General features: G+C 43.3%; 1 protein-coding gene across 1 annotated transcript in view; it reads right to left on the bottom strand.

The window, feature by feature from the left end:
- Positions 1-24,246, bottom strand: part of LOC121550935 (tomoregulin-2) — a 151,389-nt gene that overhangs the window by 108,357 nt on the left and 18,786 nt on the right. Inside the window, exon 2 of the mRNA XM_041863392.2 lies at positions 15,181-15,290. Coding sequence (XP_041719326.1) covers positions 15,181-15,290 — 110 coding nt within the window. The remainder of the gene's footprint in view (positions 1-15,180; positions 15,291-24,246) is intronic.

The raw sequence follows: 24,246 nt of genomic DNA, 5'->3' as shown, positions 1-24,246 counted from the left end.
TCAGCACTGGCTGACCCAGACTGTCACGCAAACTCTTTGAAGTCCAGGCCTGGGTTGCCAAGCAGTAAATGGTTGCCCTGTAAAGTATCCATCCACCCTCTCTCGATGTTTGTTTCGTTTTGTAATTAAGACTACTTGTTTTCATGGCCACCATATTCTCTGTTTGTTAAAGGTTTAGCTTCCTGCTGTGTGACAACACTACATCACAAACGTGTACACAGACACACACACACACAGAAAAACACACACACACACACACACACACACACACGCAGACACATATGGACACAGACCCACACACAAACACCCCCTAGCCTCATGCATTTCCTGTATCCATTAAAGCCAGCTCTCGATTATGCAATACATCCCAAGGCTATCATCCACCCCTATCAATAATAAACATCTCTACAAATCTGTGGCTCACCTCAGAAGATGGCAACTGTACTGCACGGCATGTTCCGATTCTCATGAAATCAGTTCACCATTTGACCTATACAATACGCTGTATTCACGGTTTCCACTCATAAGACACTGAGGCATAGTCTTTATTTACATCTGCTCATACTAATCAAAGCTAAATCTACGTAAGCCTCTGACTGAGATGACTCACTGGTTCCAGCAGTAGGGGCAGCAGTGCCTCATGACAAAAGACAGATGTTTTCGTCCCGAGATCGCGTCTCAGTATCTGATGCAGTCTCCTCTGTCAGTCGACCTCGGAGCGTGATGGATGTCTGGTACACTGTTTTTGGCATGGCACAGAGCTCGGGGGATGGAGAGTGGAAATTGGGGGCTTTTGTCAAATCATTAGCTCTATACCAGTGGGAAGCTCTGAACTTCCACCAGGGAAACGAAGGCAACCGAGGAAGGCTTTCGTGAAGATGAGCCGTGAAACGGGAGGAGGCATTGGGTTGGTCGATCATGAAGGTCTCTGTCAGAGTTGGGGTCAATTTTCTTTCAGTTCCAATTTCATTAGAATTTGTTTCCTTAACTGACTGGAGTTGTCAAGTCTCCATTGACTTAAAATAATGTATTTTATTTTCTTATGCCCTCTTTCAAGGGCTCTCTCTGTAAAGCCTTCAATCAAAAAGTGGGTGTTAAAGTACTTTGTTGCTTCTAGTCCAAAGTTGGTGCCAAATCAGATAGAGTTCCAATACATTGTAACCCAGCGCCAGAAGCACAGACATCAACTCCCAGTTTCTGTTGGTTTGTTTTGGCTCAGACTTCGCCTCAGCAACACTCCACATTTACATGGATGATATATTGGAGATAATATACAACAATTACTTGAAACAATTGAACATTATGAAACATCAAAGATACCAGGCCTGGTCTTCAAAGCAGTTTTTGAAAAGGTGTTTGGTAAAGTACGACTAGAATTTATATCTAAATGCCTGGATTAAATTTCGGTGAATCTCTTATACAATGGGTTAAAGTTATGTACAGCAACCCCAGATGTAAAATAGTAAATGATGGTTACTTCTCAGAAAGTAATGAGCTTTTAACAGGAGTAAAACAAGGCTGTTTGTTGTCTCCATATTAATTTTTTATGGCCATTGAAATACTAGCTATTAAAATTAGATCCAACAAGAACATCAAGGGGTTAGAAATCCAGGGGATAAAAACAAAATTGTCAACGTATGCTGATGATTCAAGTTTTTTGTTAAGTCCGCAATCTGGATTCCCTGCACAGTCTCATTGAAGATCTTGATAACATTTCTAGCCTCTCTGGACTAAAACCTAATTATGACAAGTGTACCATATTACATTTACATTTACATTTATGTAATTTAGCAGACGCTCTTATCCAGAGTGACTTACAAATTGGTGCATTCACCTTATAGCCAGTGGGATAACCACTTTACAATATGTTTTTCTTTTTTTTTCTTTTTTTTGGGGGGGGTGGGGTGGGGTAAGGGGGGGATAGAATCATTACTTTATCCTATCCCAGGTATTCCTTAAAGAGGTGGGGTTTCAAGTGTCTCCGGAAGGTGGTGAGTGACTCTGCTGTCCTGGCGTCGTGAGGGAGCTTGTTCCACCATTGGGGTGCCAGAGCAGCGAACAGTTTTGATTGGGCTGAGCGGGAACTGTGCTTCCGCAGAGGTAGGGGGGCCAGCAGGCCAGAGGTGGATGAACGCAATGCCCTCGTTTGGGTGTAGGGACTGATCAGAGCCTGAAGGTACGGAGGTGCCGTTCCCCTCACAGCTCCGTAGGCAAGCACCATGGTCTTGTAGCAGATGCGAGCTTCAACTGGAAGCTAGTGGAGTGTGCGGAGGAGCGGGGTGACGTGAGAGAACTTGGGAAGGTTGAACACCAGACGGGCTGCGGCATTCTGGATGAGTTGTAGAGGTTTAATAGCACAGGCAGGGAGCCCAGCCAACAGCGAGTTGCAGTAATCCAGACGGGAGATGACAAGTGCCTGGATTAGGACCTGTGCCGCTTCCTGTGTAAGGCAGGGTCGTACTCTCCGAAAGTTGAAGAGCATGAACCTACAGGATCGGGTCACCGCCTTGATGTTAGCGGACAACGACAGGGTGTTGTCCAGGGTCACGCCAAGGCTCTTCGCACTCTGGGAGGAGGACACAACGGAGTTGTTAACCGTGATGGCGAGATCATGGAACGGGCAGTCCTTCCCCGGGAGGAAGAGCAGCTCCGTCTTGGCGAGGTTCAGCTTGAGGTGGTGATCCGTCATCCACACTGATATGTCTGCCAGACATGCAGAGATGCGATTCGCCACCTGGTTATCAGAAGGGTGAAAGGAGAAGATTAGTTGTGTGTCGTCTGCGTAGCAATGATAGGAGAGGCCATGTGAGGATATGACAGAGCCAAGTGACTTGGTGTATAGTGAGAATAGGAGAGGGCCTAGAACTGAGCCCTGGGGGACACCAGTGGTGAGAGCACGTGGTGCGGAGACAGATTCTCGCCACGCCACTTGGTAGGAGCGACCGGTCAGGTAGGACGCAATCCAAGAGTGAGCCGTGCCGGAGATGCCCAACTCGGAGAGGGTGGAGAGGAGGATCTGATGGTTCACAGTATCAAAGGCAGCAGACAGGTCTAGAAGGACAAGAGCAGAGGAGAGAGAGTTAGCTTTAGCAGTGCGGAGAGCGTCCGTGACACAGAGAAGAGCAGTCTCAGTTGAATGACCAGTCTTGAAACCTGACTGGTTTGGATCAAGAAGGTCATTCTGAGAGAGATAGCAAGAGAGTTGGCTAAAGACGGCACGCTCAAGAGTTTAAGAGAAAAGAAAGAAGGGATACTGGTCTGTAGTTGTTGACATCAGAGGGATCGAGTGTTGGTTTTTTGAGAAGGGGTGCAACTCTCGCTCTCTTGAAGACGGAAGGGACATAGCCAGCGGTCAAGGATGAGTTGATGAGCGAGGTGAGGTAAGGGAGAAAGTCACCGGAGATGGTCTGGAGAAGAGAGGAGGGGGTAGGGTCAAGCGGGCAGGTTGTTGGGCGGCCGGCCGTCACAAGTTGGAAGATTTTATCTGGAGAGAGAGGGGAGAAAGAAGTCAAAGCATAGGGTAGGGCAGTGTGAGCAGGACCAGCAGTGTCATTTGACAAACAAGGATCGGATGTCGTCAACCTTCTTTTCAAAATGGTTGACGAAGTCATCCACAGAGAGGGGGATTCAGCAGGGAGGAGAAGGTGGCAAAGAGCTTCCTAGGGTTAGAGGCAGATGCTTGGAATTTAGAGTGGTAGAAAGTGGCTTTAGCAGCAGAAACAGATGAAGAAAATGTAGAGAGGAGGGAGTGAAAAGATGCCAGGTCCGCAGGGGAGTCTAGTTTTCCTCCATTTCTGCTCGGCTGCCCGGAGCCCTGTTCTGTGAGCTCGCAATGAGTCATCAAGCCACGGAGCAGGAGGGGGAGGACCGAGCCGGCCGGGAGGATAGGGGACATAGAGAGTCAAAGGATGCAGAAAGGGAGGAGAGGAGGGTTGAGGAGGCAGAATCAGGAGATTGGAGGGAGAAGGGTTGAGCAGAGGGAAGAGATGATAGGATGGAAGAGGAGAGAGTAGCGGGAGAGAGAGAGCGAAGGTTGCGACGGTGCATTACCATCTGAGTAGGGGCAGAGTGAGTAGTGTTGGAGGAGAGCGAGAGAGAAAAGGATACAAAGTAGTGGTCGGAGACATGGAGGGGAGTTGCAGTGAGATTAGTAGAAGAACAGCATCTAGTAAAGATGAGGTCAAGCGTATTGCCTGCCTTGTGAGTAGGGGGGGGGACGGTGAGAGGGTGAGGTCAAAAGAGGAGAGGAGAGGAGTGGAAAGAAGGAGGCAGAGAGAAATTAGTCAAAGGTAGACGTAGGGAGGTTGAAGTCACCCAGAACTGTGAGGGGTGAGCCATCCTCAGGAAAGGAATTTATCAAGGCGTCAAGCTCATTGATGAACTCTCCAAGGGAACCTGGAGGGCGATAAATGACAAGGATGTTAAGCTTGAATGGGCTAGTGACTGTGACAGCATGGAATTCAAATGAGGAGATAGACAGATGGGTCAGGGGAAAAAGAGAGAAGTTCCACTTGGAAGAGATAAGGATTCCTGTGCCACCACCCCGCTGACCAGATACTCTCGGGGTATGCGAGAACACATGGTCAGACGAGGAGAGAGCAGTAGGAGTAGCAGTGTTTTCAGTGGTAATCCATGTTTCCGTCAGCGCCAAGAAGTCGAGGGACTGGAGGGTAGCATAGGCTGAGATGAACTCTGCTTTGTTGGCAGCAGAACGGCAGTTCCAGAGGCTGCCTGAGACCTGGAACTCCACGTGGGTGGTGCGTGCAGGGACCACCAGGTTAGAGAGGCAGCAGCCACGCGGTGTGAGGCGTTTGTATAGCCTGTGCGGAGAGGAGAGAACAGGGATAGACAGAGGCATAGTTGACAGGCTACAGAAAATGGCTACAATAATGCAAAGGAGATCGGAATGAAATGAACTAAACATCTGGGAAAGGAGAGAGCGGGGCCTCCCTCACATATCACTGAAACACCCAAATATAACTCTCCCAACTTCCACCTCAGAAACTATAATTGTTGTAAACTACAGCGGTTCAATGTTTTCTAGGAATAGACTAACTTAGTTTATTCAGCTAGCTAACTTGGTACAGTATTCTTCCGTGAAAATCGTCCAGGGCACCTAGTCATATGACGCCACAGCCAACTAGCATGCCGGACTCCAACAACACGGTTTAGCACCAATACCTGGCCACAACAAACCTCCAGTGTGTCAACACGCCAAGCAGATCATTCGTGTCCGTGTCTAACGTTGTGGGTTAGTCCCGACAGCTTGAGCGAGTCCGTCGTCAACTTATTCAGCCAGTTAGTTAGCTAGAATAGTTAGCATACTAGCTAGCCATTGCTTTCAGACAAAGAAGAAACCCCTCCTCCCATGGCACAAACAAACAGAGAGAGCCAAGCTAACGTTAACTAGTCACCCATGTCCCGAATTCCCTTGAACGACTCTGGCTACCAGTATGTAAAAACAAAACACAAATGTAGGTTATAACTTACCCCTAGCAGCTACTGTTAGCTAGCCAAGTGCAAAGCTATCCACTGAATTGAATCAGCCAGTTCGCGTCTGTTCGCTAGGTCATTCCAGCTATTGTTTAGTAGCTATCCAGGTAGCAGCAAGCTAGCTAAATTTCAAGCACAGTAGCCACTTACTACCTAACGTTAACGCTTCAGACAATGAGGTTAGAAAAACAGCTGAATGGTAGGCATTATTGTATGTAATTATTGTAGGCAGCTAGCTGGCGTAATTACAGGTACTCTCAGGCGTGAAACAACTATCCACAGTTGCTAATAGTTACCAGTAGCCACCCGCTAGCTAGTCCAGGTAGCTAGTGGGTTAGCTAGCTTCGTGCTTCACCGGGCTCAGCCGAATACAATACTAACCTACAATAATTACATACAACAACCCACGATAACTACCTACAATACCTAACTACAATCTAAATACATAGTTTAAGCTTTACTCGACAAAGCCCAAACTATGTATATAAGCCATATAAGCCAAGCTTACCTCCCGCCAGAGAGAGACACAACCTCACCCGACGACGACGAAATTACGTATTGGATCGTTAACAGACACAGTGTTTACACTACCTTGTAGTTTACCAATAAAATGGGCGGACGGTGAAGTAGACATACTTGGTATTCACATCTCAAAAAATATAAATGAACTTACCACAATCAATTTCAATAGAAAGTTTGCAAAAACAACATTCACTTAAAATTAACCTTACAAATACCAGTGTTGGGCGATTTGGAAAGCCATAGTCAGCCAATAAATAATATAACAATACTCGTAGGAATGGTTTTCATCTTTAGCTCACAATCTGTGGATACTATATGATTAGAAAGGTTAAAAATGTATGTAAAACATCACAGCACAATTGAAAAATATATGGCACATGGAAACCAAACAAGGGTGGTCTATGGTGATAGGTGGGATGGGCTGAGAGTGGCTGAGGGATGGGATTAAAGAGTTTATGTTCGATAATGTATAATTGTTATGTGATTGCTTTATATAAAAGTACCATGTATGTAAAATGTGTATGCAAAATGTGTATGTAAAATGTATATGTAAAATGTATGTACAGTGGGGAGAACAAGTATTTAATACACTGCCGATTTTGCAGGTTTTCCTACTTACAAAGCATGTAGAGGTCTGTAATTTTTATCATAGGTACACTTCAACTGTGAGAGACGGAATCTAAAACAAAAATCCAGAAAATCACATTGTATGATTTTTAAGTAATTAATTTGCATTTTATTGCATGACATAAGTATTTGATACATCAGAAAATCAGAACTTAATATTTGGTACAGAAACCTTTGTTTGTAATTACAGAGATCATACGTTTCCTGTAGGTCTTGACCAGGTTTGCACACACTGCAGCAGGGATTTTGGCCCACTCCTCCATACAGACCTTCTCCAGATCCTTCAGGTTTCGGGCCTGTCGCTGGTCAATATGGATTTTCAGCTCCCTCCAAAGATTTTCTATTGGGTTCAGGTCTGGAGACTGGCTAGGCCACTCCAGGACCTTGAGATGGTTCTTACGGAGCCACTCCTTAGTTGCCCTGGCTGTGTGTTTCGGATCGTTGTCATGCTGGAAGACCCAGCCACGACCCATCTTCAATGCTCTTACTGAGGGAAGGAGGTTGTTGGCCAAGATCTCGCGATACATGGCCCCATCCATCCTCCCCTCAATACGGTGCAGTCGTCCTGTCCCCTTTGCAGAAAAGCATCCCCAAAGAATGATGTTTCCACCTCCAGGCTTCACGGTTGGGATGGTGTTCTTGGGGTTGTACTCATCCTTCTTCTTCCTCCAAACACGGCGAGTGGAGTTTAGACCAAAAAGCTCTATTTTTGTCTCATCAGACCACATGACCTTCTCCCATTCCTCATCTGGATCATCCAGATGGTCATTGGCAAACTTCAGACGGGCCTGGACATGTGCTGGCTTGAGCAGGGGGACCTTGCGTGCGCTGCAGGATTTTAATCCATGACGGCGTAGTGTGTTACTAATGGTTTTCTTTGAGACTGTGGTCCCAGCTCTCTTCAGGTCATTGACCAGGTCCTGCCGTGTAGTTCTGGGCTGATCCCTCACCTTCCTCATGATCATTGATGCCCCACGAGGTGAGATCTTGCATGGAGCCCCAGACCGAGGGTGATTGACCGTCGTCTTGAACTTCTTCCATTTTCTAATAATTGTGCCAACAGTTGTTGCCTTCTCACCAAGCTGCTTGCCTATTGTCCTGTAGCCCATCCCAGCCTTGTGCAGGTCTACAATTTTATCCCTGATGTCCTTACACAGCTCTCTGGTCTTGGCCATTGTGGAGAGGTTGGAGTCTGTTTGATTGAATGTGTGGACAGGTGTCTTTTATACAGTTAACGAGTTCAAACAGGTGCAGTTAATACAGGTAATGAGTGGAGAACAGGAGGGCTTCTTAAAGAAAAATGAACAGGTCTGTGAGAGCCGGAATTCTTACTGGTTGGTAGGTGATCAAATACTTATGTCATGCAATAAAATGCAAATTAATTACTTAAAAATCATACAATGTGATTTTCTGGATTTTTGTTTTAGATTCCGTCTCTCACAGTTGAAGTGTACCTATGATAAAAATTACAGACCTATACATGCTTTGTAAGTAGGAAAACCTGCAAAATCGGCAGTGTATCAAATACTTGTTCTCCCCACTGTATATGTAGCAGAAAAGCTGTAAAAAACTAAAAAGATATGTATCCTCCGAATAGGGTGGATGTGTTAATAAAATAAAATAAATTACTAAATAATTTTAAAAAACACTCCACATTACTCAAGACACATCAGAGGGAGCTTATGTCAGTGGGGGTCAATTACAAAAAAGCAATGGACCAACAGCTAATTCCTGAAGAACACCATCCCAGGATCAAATCTGTTCCGTGCCTAACCTGATGATGTATTCCTCCCATCCACCAGACAGAAATGTGTTGCGCATTGTCTGAGTGATTGACAAACTCCTACGATGCCTTGCCATGGTTGGGGATGCTAGTCTGCTCTGACAGTTGGTGGGAGAGATAGACTGGGGGCTGCTTGGCTTGTGCTTCTGCTCTTTAACCGGTTGGCAGTCTCCTCTTGATTAGGTCTCTGCCTGCCTGTCCCTGAGGAGTCTCCCCAGTGCAGTCACCGGAGATGGGCTCTGCTGTAATGGTGTCTGACAGGCCAGCTAGAGCTGCAGGGGGGCTGACACAGATGCTACCTTACGAGGAGAGAGCCCTGCCCAAGTACCCCCCCCACACACACATACATTCTGATGGCGTTAAATTATTCAATTAGGTTGTTTGGGTGACTTGAGGTGGGTTGTGTGGAATTTCTGCCTTGAAAAACAAATGTAGGATAATGTCTTCAGATCTCCTCTTAATTACTAGCATGGTCAAATGAGCTAGTTGGGCTATTGCATCACACCAATACCGAACATACTCACCAGTGAGTTTCCCTTACATTTTCCCCTTATTGCTACATTTCCATCTACATTCCACCTATTACAGTTAGTGTTGAACGGTATACCAGTAACATGGTAATATCACGGTACCACAAAGCCATGATACTTATGATAACAACATTTTAGAATACCGTAGTACTGTTTCATATGATACTACCAACTTTTTTGGCCCTACCGATCTAAAGAACCCGCTGGCGCCTGTTATAAAATGTTTATTAAGTCAATTGTTTATAAGTTCAGGTAATTTTTTAAGCAACAACAACTAGTCTCTTATATGCACCGGTCCAATAATGTCCATTTCACTTTCATGCGCATATCATGTGTGGCAGCTGTGATTAGCCAGCCACATCCCCTACCAGCCCTCACTCACCTGCTTCAGTCCGTCCGCTCTATTCCTCCATCAGTTTTTTAAATATAATTTAGTCGTGATGGCGAGCGGGGATGGAGACCCTGATCAGTCTTTTGTTGTTACATTTGTACATTTGATACATTGGAGCAGTGTGCAGAGCGAGCAAAGTTGGTACATTGTATATAATTGAATCCCTGATATAACCAAGAGCACAGGCCAGTCTGAATATAGGCTTTGCAGGTTCGCTGTCACGCAGCAGTGCCTGAGAGGAAAAACAGCTTTGCGACAGGCATTCTTGCACCTGTGTAACAAAGAAAATGTCTTGTCTCTAGCTAAAACGGTTACAAAAATATGACTCCTATAATCAATGCTAAAAAAAAATATTCCTGCGCAATTTCGCGCGCATTTGATATAATTTCACAAACCATGTCGCGGGCGATTTGAAACTAATCCAGGCCCGCTAATTATTGGTTTGCTAACGAACAACGTTGTTAAGTCATGTTACCTAGCTAGCTAACAACCTGCTAACTTGACAGTAGGTCTAGGCACATTTTATTGGTACAAGAAGAAAGGAAAATGGTCTGCTACTCATGAGATGTGCTTCAAAGGTAGGATTCACATAAGCCAAACTATATCAAAAATCTTTCTCTTCCTGGTGCTCGTTACATTCTGTTTGGTGCCTAATGTTTTTAAAGTTGGGAACAGTGTGTGTGTATGTTTGAGAGAGAGAGTGGTGTGTGTGTTTATGAGAGAGAGGGAGACAGAGAGAGTGTGTGTGTGTGTGTGTGTGTGTGTGTGTGTGTGTGTGTGTGTGTGTGTTTATGAGAGAGAGGGAGACAGAAGGAGTGTGTGTGTGTGTGTGTGTGTGTGTGTGTCTGTGTGTTAACTGAAGAGTAGAAGGTTTCATGCAGTGTTTTCCCCTTACTGCCACAATAACATGCAGATCATTATGCATGTACAGTGGGGAGAACAAGTATTTGATACACTGCCAATTTTGCAGGTTTTCCTACTTACAAAGCATGTAGAGGACTGTAATTTTTATCATAGGTACACTTCAACTGTGAGAGACGTAATCTAAAACAAAAATCCAGAAAATCACATTGTATGATTTTTAAGTAATTAATTTGCATTTTATTGCATGACATAAGTATTTGATCACCTACCAACCAGTAAGAATTCCGGCTCTCACAGACCTGTTAGTTTTTCTTTAAGAAGCCCTCCTGTTCTCCACTCATTACCTGTATTAACTGCACCTGTTTGAACTTGTTAACTGTATAAAAGACACCTGTCCACACACTCAATCAAACAGACTCCAACCTCTCCACAATGGCCAAGACCAGAGAGCTGTGTAAGGACATCAGGGATAAAATTGTAGACCTACACAAGGCTGGGATGGGCTACAGGACAATAGGCAAGCAGCTTGGTGAGAAGGCAACAACTGTTGCCGCAATTATTAGAAAATGGAAGAAGTTCAAGATGACGGTCAATCACCCTCGGTCTGGGGCTCCATGCAAGATCTCACCTCGTGGGGCATCAATGATCATGAGGAAGGTGAGGGATCAGCCCAGAACTACACGGCAGGACCTGGTCAATGACCTGAAGAGAGCTGGGACCACAGTCTCAAAGAAAACCATTAGTAACACACTACGCCGTCATGGATTAAAATCCTGCAGCGTACGCAAGGTCCCCCTGCTCAAGCCAGTGCATGTCCAGGCCCGTCTGAAGTTTGCCAATGACCATATGGATGATCCAGAGGAGGAATGGGAGAAGGTCATGTGGTCTGATGAGACAAAAATAGAGCTTTTTGGTCTAAACTACACTCGCCGTGTTTGGAGGAAGAAGAAGGATGAGTACAACCCCAAGAACACCATCCCAACCGTGAAGCATGGAGGTGGAAACATCATTCTTTGGGGATGCTTTTCTGCAAAGGGGACAGGACGACTGCACCGTATTGAGGGGAGGATGGATGGGGCCATGTATCGTAGCTGGGTCTTCCAGCATGACAACGACCCAAAACACACAGCCAGGGCAACTAAGGAGTGGCTCCGTAAGAACCATCTCAAGGTCCTGGAGTGGCCTAGCCAGTCTCCAGACCTGAACCCAATAGAAAATCTTTGGAGGGAGCTGAAAGTCCGTATTGCCCAGCGACAGCCCCAAAACCTGAAGGATCATGGAGAAGGTCTGTATAGAGGAGTGGGCCAAAATCCCTGCTGCAGTGTGTGCAAACCTGGGCAAGACCTACAGGAAACATATGATCTCTGTAATTGCAAACAAAGGTTTCTGTACCAAATATTAAGTTCTGCTTTTCTGATGTATCAAATGCTTATGTCATGCAATAAATGCAAATGAATTACTTAAAAATCATACAATGTGATTTTCTGGATTTTTGTTTTAGATTCCGTCTCTCACAGTTGAAGTGTTCCTATGATAAAAATTACAGACCTCTACATGCTTTGTAAGTAGGAAAACCTGCAAAATCGGCAGTGTATCAAATACTTGTTTTCCCCAATGTATATTCCTTCCTCCCGTTCCTCCAGCCAAATCACAGGTAGGCCTTGGCAAATATGAGCAGATTAGCCATTCTATGCAGTATTCTATTATACAGTGAACAGTGTGAAGTAAAATTCTGTATGTGTTGTATTGAGTAGAAGTGTGAATATCAGTGACATGTTTTTTGTGTAGCACATGCGCATAACGTTTAGAAAAGGGAACAAGCGTCTGGGGGGCGGGGCGAACAGGACGCTAGGCCACTGAATGTTTTCCACGGTACTACTAGGTATCGTGATACTTGGCCTGGTATCGTATCGTTAGTAAAATGTTGGTATCGTGACAACACTAATTACAGTAGCATTACGTTGTACACCAACGGACTGCCCTTCTGGCCTTCAGGCTCCATTTCCAGGTCCTAAAACAGCATGTGTTGCTGGACACTACAGGAGTGCCCATCTATCGACGTTGCCCTTCACTCAACCTGCATAAGCTCACACAGTCTGCTCACAAAGACAAAGGCACAGCTCTGGGAGCTGCCGCCGGTGCTGGACTCTTCTTCACGCTGATTTTAATTGGCACATTTGTCATGCAAAGGTAGAAGTCAGCTTTGCAGCACACTATGACAGCAGAGCCCAAGGGAAGTCTCAGAGGGCTTGCAGGTCCAGAGACCCACTACTAACGCAATACAGATAAGAGGAACACCACATCTGTGAGAGAGGAGTAGGAGAGTAGAAGCTGCAGGGAGAAGAGACAATATATAGATAAAGGCAGACGTAGAGAGAGGGAGAGAGAGGTAGAGAGTCAGTGGGAGGGATAAGGGAGGGAGTGGTGGAACAGATAAGCGGGGTTGGATGAAAAGAAGGAAGGAAGGAGGGGAGATTAAACATATTCTATCATGTATTATCCTGTGTCCTGCCATTTCACGTTAGTGACAATACCTACATCTGCCAATAGGAGGTGTTGGTGTAACAACTCCCAATACAAGTTGAGTCTTGGAATATATTTAGCTATCCTTAGCCACTTCCTGACAAACACACTTTAGATTCACCTCAAACACTGATGAATACTCGAACAGCCATCATCATCTTAAGCCAGGGTCCCTGCTGTCCAGTCTCCCTAGGCGCCCTTTATCCAAGGCTGCCCCTGGGAATTAAACCCACCATTACGGCTCTATGGACTGTACGACTCCTTCCCAGACGGTTCACATGGCCCCAGATTAAAGTATCATAAATGCATGCAAATATGTGGAATGAGGTCTCCATCAGGAATGCTCTGATAATGGCGTCCTGAATGCCACCTGTGACTGCTCCGTGGTATAGCTACGGTCCTTCAGTGTGTGTAGTATGTATGTGTGTATTTAATTGTGTGTGTGTGTGTGATATCTGGTAGTTTGCGCTGAGAGAGCTAGGAAGGAGACACTCTCCTTTCCCACACTGACATCCACAGAAGTCTGAATCTCATCACAACCTGACATTGGAAGGAGAATGACATCAAAATGCTGAATGCCCAGTAACAACCAGATATTAGAGGAAATAAAAGCAACATTGTGGACTGATACACAGAATGCCATTAAACTGCTGAAAGCCACTCATGGGCAGACATCAGAGAAAATGACAGCAACATCATGACATGCCATCCAATGTATTACAGCAGAGAAAATGGCACAACACCACATTTTATGGAGTTAAAGAACACACATTACAGACAGGGTCAAAACTACACCTTGAAGAGCAAGCCAGAGCCGTTATCACAATAGCATTTTCGAAAAGAAATTACTGAGGCGCTAGAAAGCGAGTCATAAGCCAATACGGATGGATGACCAATGACCTTGAACCAAAAATCCAAGCATGACTCAAGACAAAAAAACTACATTACATTCATTCAAAAACATATAAAAAATTCCACCAATTAAACACAGATAAGAAAGCCCTGTTCAGGTATCATTAAATGATAACAAGATATTTCACAGCTTGTCCAAGAATCACATGAGCGTGAAGCTGTAGCTACACACACACACACACACACACACACAGAAACGTGTGCACACACACTCACACACAGGCAGTGTGGGTGGACTAGCTATCTAACACGGCTGCTGAATGGGCATCCTGCCGTTGAATAGCATCCATTGATTCTAGCAGATCAAACCCACTTCCTCCTCTCAACTATACTGCACGTAACCTCTCAAGGGCTGAAAGTGTGTGTGTGTGTGTGTGTGTGCCTGCACTCTAATGCATGTGTGTGCATGCTAGGACATTAGAGGTGGGGGAGTACACTAGGGGTGGGGGAGACACAGCCCCTCCTATAAGAGGATACATTTTGCTGAATTACGGCGCTTAATGGAATAAAGACATGGCGGCTAGTAGGTTTAAGCACATTGACGTCAGGTCCCGTCCTGTCCATGAGACACAGGATGCCACGGCGGGCCGTGACCCAAGGCCACACCAGTATTAAGTCAGTATGACATGAAAGCGGTGTTAACTGCTCCTTGCTAAGCTTCACAGAGAGAGCTCTGTCCCTAATGACAGCCACTATGAGTGCGAGATCTCAGGGATGAGAAATGGAGAGGTAATGTCATTTATCTGTGCGCTTCTACTAATGTTCGCTCCCAGGGAAGTACAAAATTGAGATAAAAGCGAGCTTTGGCGCTGGATGTGCTGATAAACTTGCAGGATTGGACATGAGAGCATCGAGCTGAAACGTATTAGGCATATCCATGTGCTTTATCTCAGTATCTTACTTGATGTGGGTAATATAGAGCATATTTGTTTGAATGAGGTAAAAGCAATAAAAAAAATATATCAATGGATGGCTGGTTTGTTGCATTTTTGTTATAGATTGGTAATAAACTGAAGCATAAGCCGTCAAGTACAGCATCATTCACTGGATTTATGTTACTAATGAGGATATATAAATGTGTGTGTTGTCAATGGCTATACCATCAATGAAGTGGAATGCATAAAACAGCCACCATGATTGAGAGTGACATTCGGTTTTATGAGAAGTGGTAAATTATGTCTTCACTATACATCGTAGTCCCCTCCCTCTTGATAGCTAGTGGGTTTTGGGGTCCATCCACCAATCAGTGAGTTATAAAATAACATTTCTGAGTGGAAACACTGTAAGGATGTTGAAACACTGACTGGTGTAGACTACAAAACACAAACGTTTAAATTCAATTTTCGATACATTAAAGGCCCACTCCTTAATTTGAAAAACAACAAACAGGCATCACCGCCATCAAAATCAATCTACAACCACGAGGTTGCAATAATAATATGCCATTTCATAATGATCGCTGCATATGAACTGAAGAATATGCAACTTTTCCCCAAAAACATTTTCTGAGACTAAAACATTGAACAATGTCTTACCTTGAAGTTGCAGATGCACGTCACTGTCTCTCCAATTCTCAGACACTCTCCGTCAAACTTGCAGGTGTTGGTGTCACACAAGAAGAGGTCTGTGTCCCGGTCATCAAAACCTGCCATGTAAAAACACAAAACATAAAACTTTAGCTGAATGCATAAACATACTGAAGCAAAGGTTGGAGGTAGATTTTTCCCCCAATGCAAAAACATTTTGCATTATACCAATGAGTCCAAGGCTACATCCCTAATGGCACCCTATCTTCTACAAAGTGCACTACTTTTGAGCAGGGAATAGGGAATAGTGTGCCATTTGGGATGCATCCCAAATGTCTTAGCAGGGTCACTGGGTTGTGTTCAAGTGGTATGTTTAGTGTTTATTAGGATCTCTAGTACATCATTAAATTTACATTTTTAGTCATTTAGCAGACGCTCTTATCCAGAGCGACTTACAGGAGCAATTAGGGTTAAGTGCCTTGCTCAAGGGCACATCGACCTAGTCGGCTCGGGGATTAGAACCAGCGACCTTTCGGTTACTGGCACAACGCTCTTAACCACTAAGCTACCTGCCGCCCATTAGCAGGTTAATATAGCAAGAGTACTTAAAATAGAAAAAATAATGACACAAAATATGTAACTTTTATCTATACACTCTTAGAAAAAAAGGTGATATCTAGAACCTAAAAGGGTTATTCTGCTGTCCCCTTTACACAGAGGGTTGCACATAGAACATTTTTTCGAAGAGTGTACAGACCCATTGAGATTAAAATATATTTTTGTGAGAAAGACTTCCTAACATTAGAACACCTACTGAATGGTGCCAAGAACAGCTTTGTAAGGGATACATTTTGAACAGTGTAATAAACCCATTAAACATTGCAACAAAAAAAACTATGTCAATTGGAAAAACAACCGTACTAATGACCCACTGGGCAAACAACGGTTGAATCAACATTGTTTCCACGTGGAAATAACGTGGACTAGACGTTGAATTGACGTTTGTGCCCAGTGGGTCTTCCATTAGTCATGCTAAATTTTATAAAATAGTCTATCTTTGTCTTTAGGGAAGGACGTTCTGTCTGTCTTTATATAACAAGGTTGACCCCAGGCATTGTCCCGAGGAGGCAAAAACGTTTAGGAAGGACACTGCCCCACTGGGCACACACTGGTTTAATCAATATTGTTTCCACGTCATTGTAATGACATTACGTTGAACCAACGTGGAACTGACGTTGAATTGACGTCCGTGCCCAGTGCGGTGGGTGCATCCCAAATGGCACCCAATTCCCTTTATATTGCACTACTTTAGACCAGAGCCTCTGGTCAAAAGTAATGCACTGTATAGGGACTAGGGTGCCATTTGGGACTTAGTCTGGGATTCTATACAATTCAGTCTGAATTAGGTAACTCAAATGGCTCAGACGAAGCATCCCAAATCGAATCAAGCAGTCTCATGGGCACGAGACAGGACAGAAAGCTCCAGGCTATTATTTTACCTGAGCCCATTGTTTACAAATAGCACCCACATATCAAAGTCGTCTTAAAAGTGTCCATTCGAAATCGAGAAGCCTTAGTCTTTTATACAGATCACAAAGACAAAAAGGGTGCTATTATTGCCACAATTTCATACATTTGCATTAAATGTAAGTACAATGTCATGGTAAAAAAAAAAAAAAAATTGTTAAACAAGGTCAACATGTCCAGAAAACAAAGGTTGCACCCCAAATGGCACCCTATTCCCTATATAGTGCACTACTTTTGAACGGAGCCCTATGGGCCCTGGTCAAAAGTATTGAATAGGGAACAGGTTGTCATTTGGGACGAAAACAAAGTTAGGTAGAATAAAGTGGAGGCTCTTCCAGAGAGGAAGAGGAGGATGGTTATCCTCATTATAACACATAAAACCTGCATTAATAGGTAATTAGGCTTGGCCTTCCTTTGTGTTGTGTACAACTTCAATCATTTTCGTCATATAACCTTTTTTATTTATTTTATTTTATTTAACCTTTATTTAACCAGGTAAGCCAGTTGAGAACAAGTTCTCATTTACAACTGCGACCTGGCCAAGATAAAGCAAAGCAGTGCGATAAAAACAACAACAACACAGAGTTACACATGGGATAAACAAAACGTACAGTCAAAAACACAATAGAAAATCTATATACAGTATGTGCAAATGTAGTAAGTTATGGAGGTAAGGTAATAAATAGGCAAAATAATTACAATTTAGTATTAACACTGGAGTGATAGATGTGCAGAAGATGATGTGCAAATAGAGATACTGGGGTGCAAATGAGCAAAATAAATAACAATGTAAATAACAATATGGGGATGAGGTAGTTGGGTGGGCTAATTACAGATGGGCTGTGTACAGGTGCAGTGATCGGTAAGCTGCTCTGACAACTGATGCTTAAAGTTAGTGAGGGAGATAAGAGTCTCCAGCTACAGAGATTTTTACAGTTCGTTCCAGTCATTGGCAGCAGAGAACTGGAAGGAATGGCGGCCAAAGGGGGTGTTGGCTTTGGGGATGACCAGTGAGATATACCTGCTGGAGCGCAGACTACGGGTGGGTGTTGCTATGGTGACCGATGAGCTAAGATAAGGCGGGGATTTGCCTATAAGACATTTATAGATGACATGGAGCCAGTGGGATTGGCGACGAATATGTAGTGAGGGCCAGCCAATGAGAGCATACAGGTCACAATGGTGGGTAGTATATGGGGCTTTGGTGACAAAACGAATGGCACTGTGATAGACTACATCCAATTTGCTGAGTAGAGTGTTGGAGGCTATTTTGTAAGGATCGGTAGGATAGTCCGTTTTACGAGGGCATGTTTGGCAGCATGAGTGAAGGAGGCTTTGTTGTGAAATAGGAAGCAGATTCTAGATTTAAATCTGGATTGGAGATGCTTAATGTGAGTCTGGAAGGAGAGGTTGAACAGGCTAGTAATAGGGGTTGTGACAATTTTGGCGGCTAATTTTAGAAAGAAAAGGTCCAGATTGTCTAGCCCAGCGGAATTGTAGGGGTCCAGATTTTGCAGCTCTTTCAGAACATCAGCTGTCTGAATTTGGGTGAAGGAGAAGTGTTGGATAATTGACATTGATGTTGTTCATTTACAGTACCTGCACACTAAATGTTAATTGACATCTATGTATATGTGTTTCACGTTTTGAGATGAAAGATTATCAACATTTTTGAAAGAAGATTCAATTTAGTAATGCATAACCTAAGCTATCACTTGTTGATCCGTTTTACTCAAATAGAAGGTCAAATTAGTCATATGAGCAATTTCTGCTTGACATTTCTTCCTAAATAAAATGAAAACAGCAATAATCTGAGGCACACACTTGGCCTCTAAAAGCTCAGCAATTAATGTGTTGTTGATTGTTAGCCAGCTACATGACAATGTTATTGTCCAGAGGCGATGGGTAGTAAGGTGATGGATTGAACATTACGACAGCACTTCCATCCCGAGTGCTGCCCAACTCTCCATCAGCCTAAAAGCTCTCTTCTCTGGATGGTGCTCATTGCTCAGAGGAAAGGAATAGCATGCTACAATAGCCAACCTGATATTCACGTGGGTTCTTAATGGGCAGCAAGTGTTAGCTCTTAGTGGCGCCACATAATCATACAGCCAGAAGCAGCAGTATGGACGTCGGAGTGACACTTGGATTATATGGCTGCTGGACTGAAGCACTTATGAGACGAGGGCCCTATGAGTTGCCATGGGAAAGTGGCAAGGGGCTGACACATGGGTGACACTCAGGTGGAGAGGAATGGTAGCAGTCATGCTACAGGCTAATTCACTTCTTGGAAAAAAACAGAGGTGTTCATATGTTCCCATCACACTAAAAATAGCCTGCTTAGTCCCAGAAACCAGTCTTATTCACAAACACGTCTTTAGAAATGCCCACTTAAAGGGATACAATACTCCAAAATCAAACTTGTCTGCCTTTTTCATACCTTGGCAGTGCCATATACAGTTGGGATGATTCCTCATGAAACTAGAACAAAAACAATTGTTGACATATATTTGACATTTGTATCTTAAAGCATAGTTGAGAAATAATTAATTGAAGTTGGAATATTTGTGACTTTTTGGCCTTACCCAGGCTCTATAGACTCTATAATGTTTCATCTTACACTGATCTATGATTATTGAAAAATAGAAACATGAATATTGAAAACATACCATTTTTGATCTGTCACATTTGTATATATACAGTACCGGTCAAAAGTTTGGATACACCTACTCATTCAATGATTTTTCTTTATTTTTACTGTTTTCTACATTGTAGAATAATAGTGGAGACATCAAAACTATGAAATAACACATATGGAATCATGTAGTAACCAAAACAAGTGTTAAACTTGGAGGAGGAGGTGTTATGGTGTGGGGGTGCTTTGCTGGTGACACTGTCTGTGATTTATTTAGATTTCAAGGCACACTTAACCAGCATGGCTACCACAGCATTCTGCAGCGATACGCCATCCCATCTGGTTTGGGCTTAGTGGGACTATCATTTGTTTTTCAAAAGGACAATGACCCAACACACCTCCAGGCTGTGTAAGGGCTATTTCACCAAGAAGGAGAGGGATGGAGTGCTGCATCAGATGACCTGGCCTCCACAATCCCCCGACCTCAACCCAGTTGAGATGGTTTGGAATGAGTCGAACGGCAGAGTGAATGAATACTAGCTAACAAGTGCTCAGCATATGTGGGAACTCCTTCAAGACTGTTGGAAAAGCATTCCAGGTGAAGCTGGTTGAGAGAATGCCAAGAGTGTTAAAAGCTGTCATCAAGGCAAAGGGTGGCTATTTGAAGAATCTCAAATATAAAATATATTTTGATTTGTTTAACACTTTTTTGGTTACTACATGATTCCATATATGTTATGTCATAGTTTTGATGTCTTCACTATTATTCTCCAATGTAAAAATAGTAAAAATAAAGAAAAACCCTTGAATGAGTAGGTGTGTCCAAACGTTTGACTGGTAGTGTATATTGTTGAACATAATATACTCTATTGGCATAATAAAGTTCCAGAGTTGGATCTCTTTTACTTTTAGAGTTATGATCCAATTTGTAAGCATTTACAACAGAGTGAATGTGAAAATGGATTCAAAATGGTCACCCTCTGCTGGTGGTTTGCAGGATGTGCAATGATACAAGTAAAAGGAGGCCTGTGATTGGTTACATTGTATAAAATGGGCCATATCTTTAAAACTAGCATGGATCCCAGTCTGAAACTTTGATATTCCTATAGAGTATATTATGTTTAACAATATATAAAACAATTTGCCAAATCACTCATTTTCATAAATTAATGTAAGAAAATTATTATTGAAATTAAAATACTACTCATACAGTGAGGGAAAAAAAGTATTTAATCCCCTGCTGATTTTGTACGTTTGCCCAATGATCAGTCTATAATTTTAATGGTAGGTTTATTTGAACAGTGAGAGACAGAATAACAACAACAAAAATCCAGAAAGACGCATGTCAAAAATGTTATAAATTAATTTGCATTTTAATAAGGGAAATAAGTATTTGACTCCTCTGCAAAACATGACTTAGTACTTGGTGGCAAAACCCTTGTTGGCAATCACAGAGGTCAGATGTTTCTTGTAGTTGGCCACCAGGTTTGCACACAACTCAGGAGGGATTTTGTCCCACTCCTCTTTGCAGATCTTCTCCAAGTCATTGGGTCAAGGTTTCGAGGCTGACGTTTGGCAACTCGAACCTTCAGCTCCCTCCACAGATTTTCTATGGGATTAAGGTCTGGAGACTGACTAGGCCACTCCAGGACCTTAATGTGCTTCTTCTTGAGCCACTCCTTTGTTGCCTTGGCCGTGTGTTTGGGTCATTGTCATGCTGGAATACCCATCCACGACTCATTTTCAATGCCCTGGCTGAGGGAAGGAGGTTCTCACCCAAGATTTGACGGTACATGGCCCCATCCATCGTCCCTTTGATGCGGTGAAGTTGTCCTGTCCCCTTAGCAGAAAAACACCCCCAAAGCATAATGTTTCCACCTCCATGTTTGACGGTGGGGATGGTGTTCTTGGGGTCATAGGCAGCATTCCTCCTCCTCCAAACACGGCGAGTTTTAGTTGATGCCAAAGAGCTCCATTTTGGTCTCATCTGACCAGAACACTTTCACCCAGTTCTCCTCTGAATCCTTGCGGGCGCTGCAGGATTTCAGTCCTTCACGGCATAGTGTGTTACCAATTGTTTTCTTGGTGACTATGGTCCCAGCTGCCTTGAGATCATTGACAAGATCCTCCCGTGTAGTTCTGGACTGATTCCTCACCATTCTCATGATCATTGCAACTCCACGAGGTGAGATCTTGCATGGAGCCCCAGTCCGAGGGAGATTGACAGTTCTTTAGTGTTTCTTCCATTTGTGAATAATCGCACCAACTGTTGTAACCTTCTCACCAAGCTGCTTGGTGATGGTCTTGTAGCCCATTCCAGCCTTGTGTAGGTCTACAATCTTGTCCCTGACATCCTTGGAGAGCTCTTTGGTCTTGGCCATGGTGGAGAGTTTGGAATCTGATTGATTGATTGCTTCTGTGGACAGGTGTCTTTTATACAGGTAACAAACTGAGATTAGGAGCACTCCCTTTAAGAGAGTGCTCCTAATCTCAGCTCGTTACCTGTATAAAAGCCACCTGGGAGCCAGAAATCTTTCTGATTGAGAGGGAGTCAAATACGTATTTCCCTCATTAAAATGCAAATCAATTTATAACATTTTTGACAAGCGTTTTTCTGGATTTTTGTTGTTGTTATTCTGTCTCTCACTGTTCAAATAAACCTACCATTAAAATTATAGACTGATCATTTGTTTGTCATTGGGCAAACGTACAAAATCAGCAGGGGATCAAATACTTTTTTCCCTCACTGTATGTCATATGACACCAAATGTTGCTTTGTAGCACCTACAGATGAAACATTATGAGTCTTAAAGGTCTGGGTAAGGCCAAAATGTCATAAATGTTCCAACTTCAACTAATTATTTCTCAATTATGCTTTAAGATAAAATGTCAAATATACAGTGGCTTGTGAAATCCCCCTTGGCATTTTTGCTATTTTGCTGCCTTACAACCTGGAATTGAAATTGATTTTTTTTTTTTGGGGGGGGGGGGTTGTATCATTTGATTTACACAACATGCCTACCACTTTGAAGATGCAAAATATTTTTTTTTGTGAAACAAAACAAGAAATAAGACAAAAAAAACAGAAAAAATTGAGCGGGCATAACTATTCACCCCCTCAAAGTCAATACTTTGTAGAGCCACCTTTTGCAGCCATTACAGTTGCAAGTCTCTTGGGGTATGTCTCTATAAGCTTGGCACATCTAGTCACTGGGATTTTTGCCCATTCTTCAAGGCAAAACTGCTCCAGCTCCTTCAAGTTGGATGGGTTCCACTGGTGTACAGCAATCTTTAAGTCACACTACAGATTCTCAATTGGATTGAGGTCTGGGCTTTGACTAGGCCATTCCAAGACATTTAAATGTTTCCCCTTAAACCACTCAAGTGTTGCTATAACAGTATGCTTAGGGTAATTGTCCTGCTGGAAGGTGAACCTCCGTCACAGTCTCAAATCTCTGGAAGACTGAAACGGGTTTCCCTCAAGAATTTCCCTGTATTTAGCTCTATCCATCATTCCTTCAATTCTGACCAGTTTCCCAGTCCCTGCCGATGAAAAACATCCCCACAGTATGATGCTGCCACCACCATGCTTCATTGTGGGGATGGTGTTCTCGGGGTGATGAGAGGTGTTAGGTTTGCGCCAGACATATTGTTTTCCTTGATGGCCAAAAAGCTCAATATTAGTCTCATCTGACCAGAGTACCTTCTTCCATATATTTGGGAGTCTCCCACATGCCTTTTGGCGGACACCAAAGGCTTACTTATTTTTTCCTGTAAGCAATGGCTTTTTTCTGGCCACTCTCCCGTAAAGCCCAGCTCTGTGGAGTGTATGGCTTAAAGTGGTCCTATGGACAGATACTCCAATCTCCACTGTGGAGCTTTGCAGCTCCTTCAAGGTTATCTTTGGTCTGTTTGTTGCCTCTCTGATTAATGCCCTCCTTGCCTGATCTGTGAGTTTTGGTGGGCGGCCCTCTCTTGGCAGGTTTGTTGCGGTGCCATATTCTTTCCATTTTTTAATAATGGATTTAATGGTGCTCCGTGGGATGATCAAAGTTTCTGATATTTTTTTATAACCCAACCCTGATCTGTACTTCTCCACAACTTTGGTCTTCATGGTGCCACTTGCTTGGTGGTGCCCCTTGCTTATTGATGTTGCAGACTCTGGGGCCTTTCAGAACAGGTGTATATATACTGAGATCATGTGACAGATCATGTGATACTTAGTTTGCACACAGGTGGACTTTATTTAACTAATTATGTGACTTCTGAAGTTAATTGGTTGCACCAGATCTTATTTAGGGGCTTCATAGCAAAGGGGGTGAATACATATGCACGCACCACTTTTCCGTTATTTATGATTTAGATTTTTTTTTAACAAGTTTTCATTTCACTTCACCAATTTTGACTATTTTGTGTATGTCCATTACATGAAATCCAAATAAAAATCCATTTAAATTACAGGTTGTAATGCAACAAAATAGGAAAAATGCCAAGGGGGATGAATACTTTTGCAAGACACTGTATGTCAACAATCCTTTCTCCAAAGGAACCTTCTATTGATTAAATGTTCATGGTCTTTTTTTGTTCTAGTTTCGTTAGGAATCACCCGTAGGCTATCCAGAATAACCTCAGAATAACCCCAGAAGTAATGGGAAAAATAGCACCAGCTAATTCCAACAAAATTGCCCTAAAATAGCATATATCTCGAAATCTGCTAACTAATCCACAATCACCTCAAAAACACGCCTTTGAAACATAAACTTGACCCACGCTCAAAGATGGAGCTATTTCTCTTCTACCGTTGACAGAAAACAATTAGCCTAAATCACTTGAAGTTGTGTTTCCTTCGGTAATATGTTAGAATACATGGCATGCAAGTTGCATAAGGATTTACTAAGCAGGTGTCAAATGTG

The sequence above is a fragment of the Coregonus clupeaformis genome, chromosome 4 (genome assembly GCF_020615455.1).
Source record: "Coregonus clupeaformis isolate EN_2021a chromosome 4, ASM2061545v1, whole genome shotgun sequence".
In the NCBI taxonomy this organism is placed as follows: domain Eukaryota; kingdom Metazoa; phylum Chordata; class Actinopteri; order Salmoniformes; family Salmonidae; genus Coregonus; species Coregonus clupeaformis.
The sequence above is the reverse complement of the archived record's forward strand: the minus strand, read 5'-3'. Positions and strand labels throughout refer to the sequence as shown.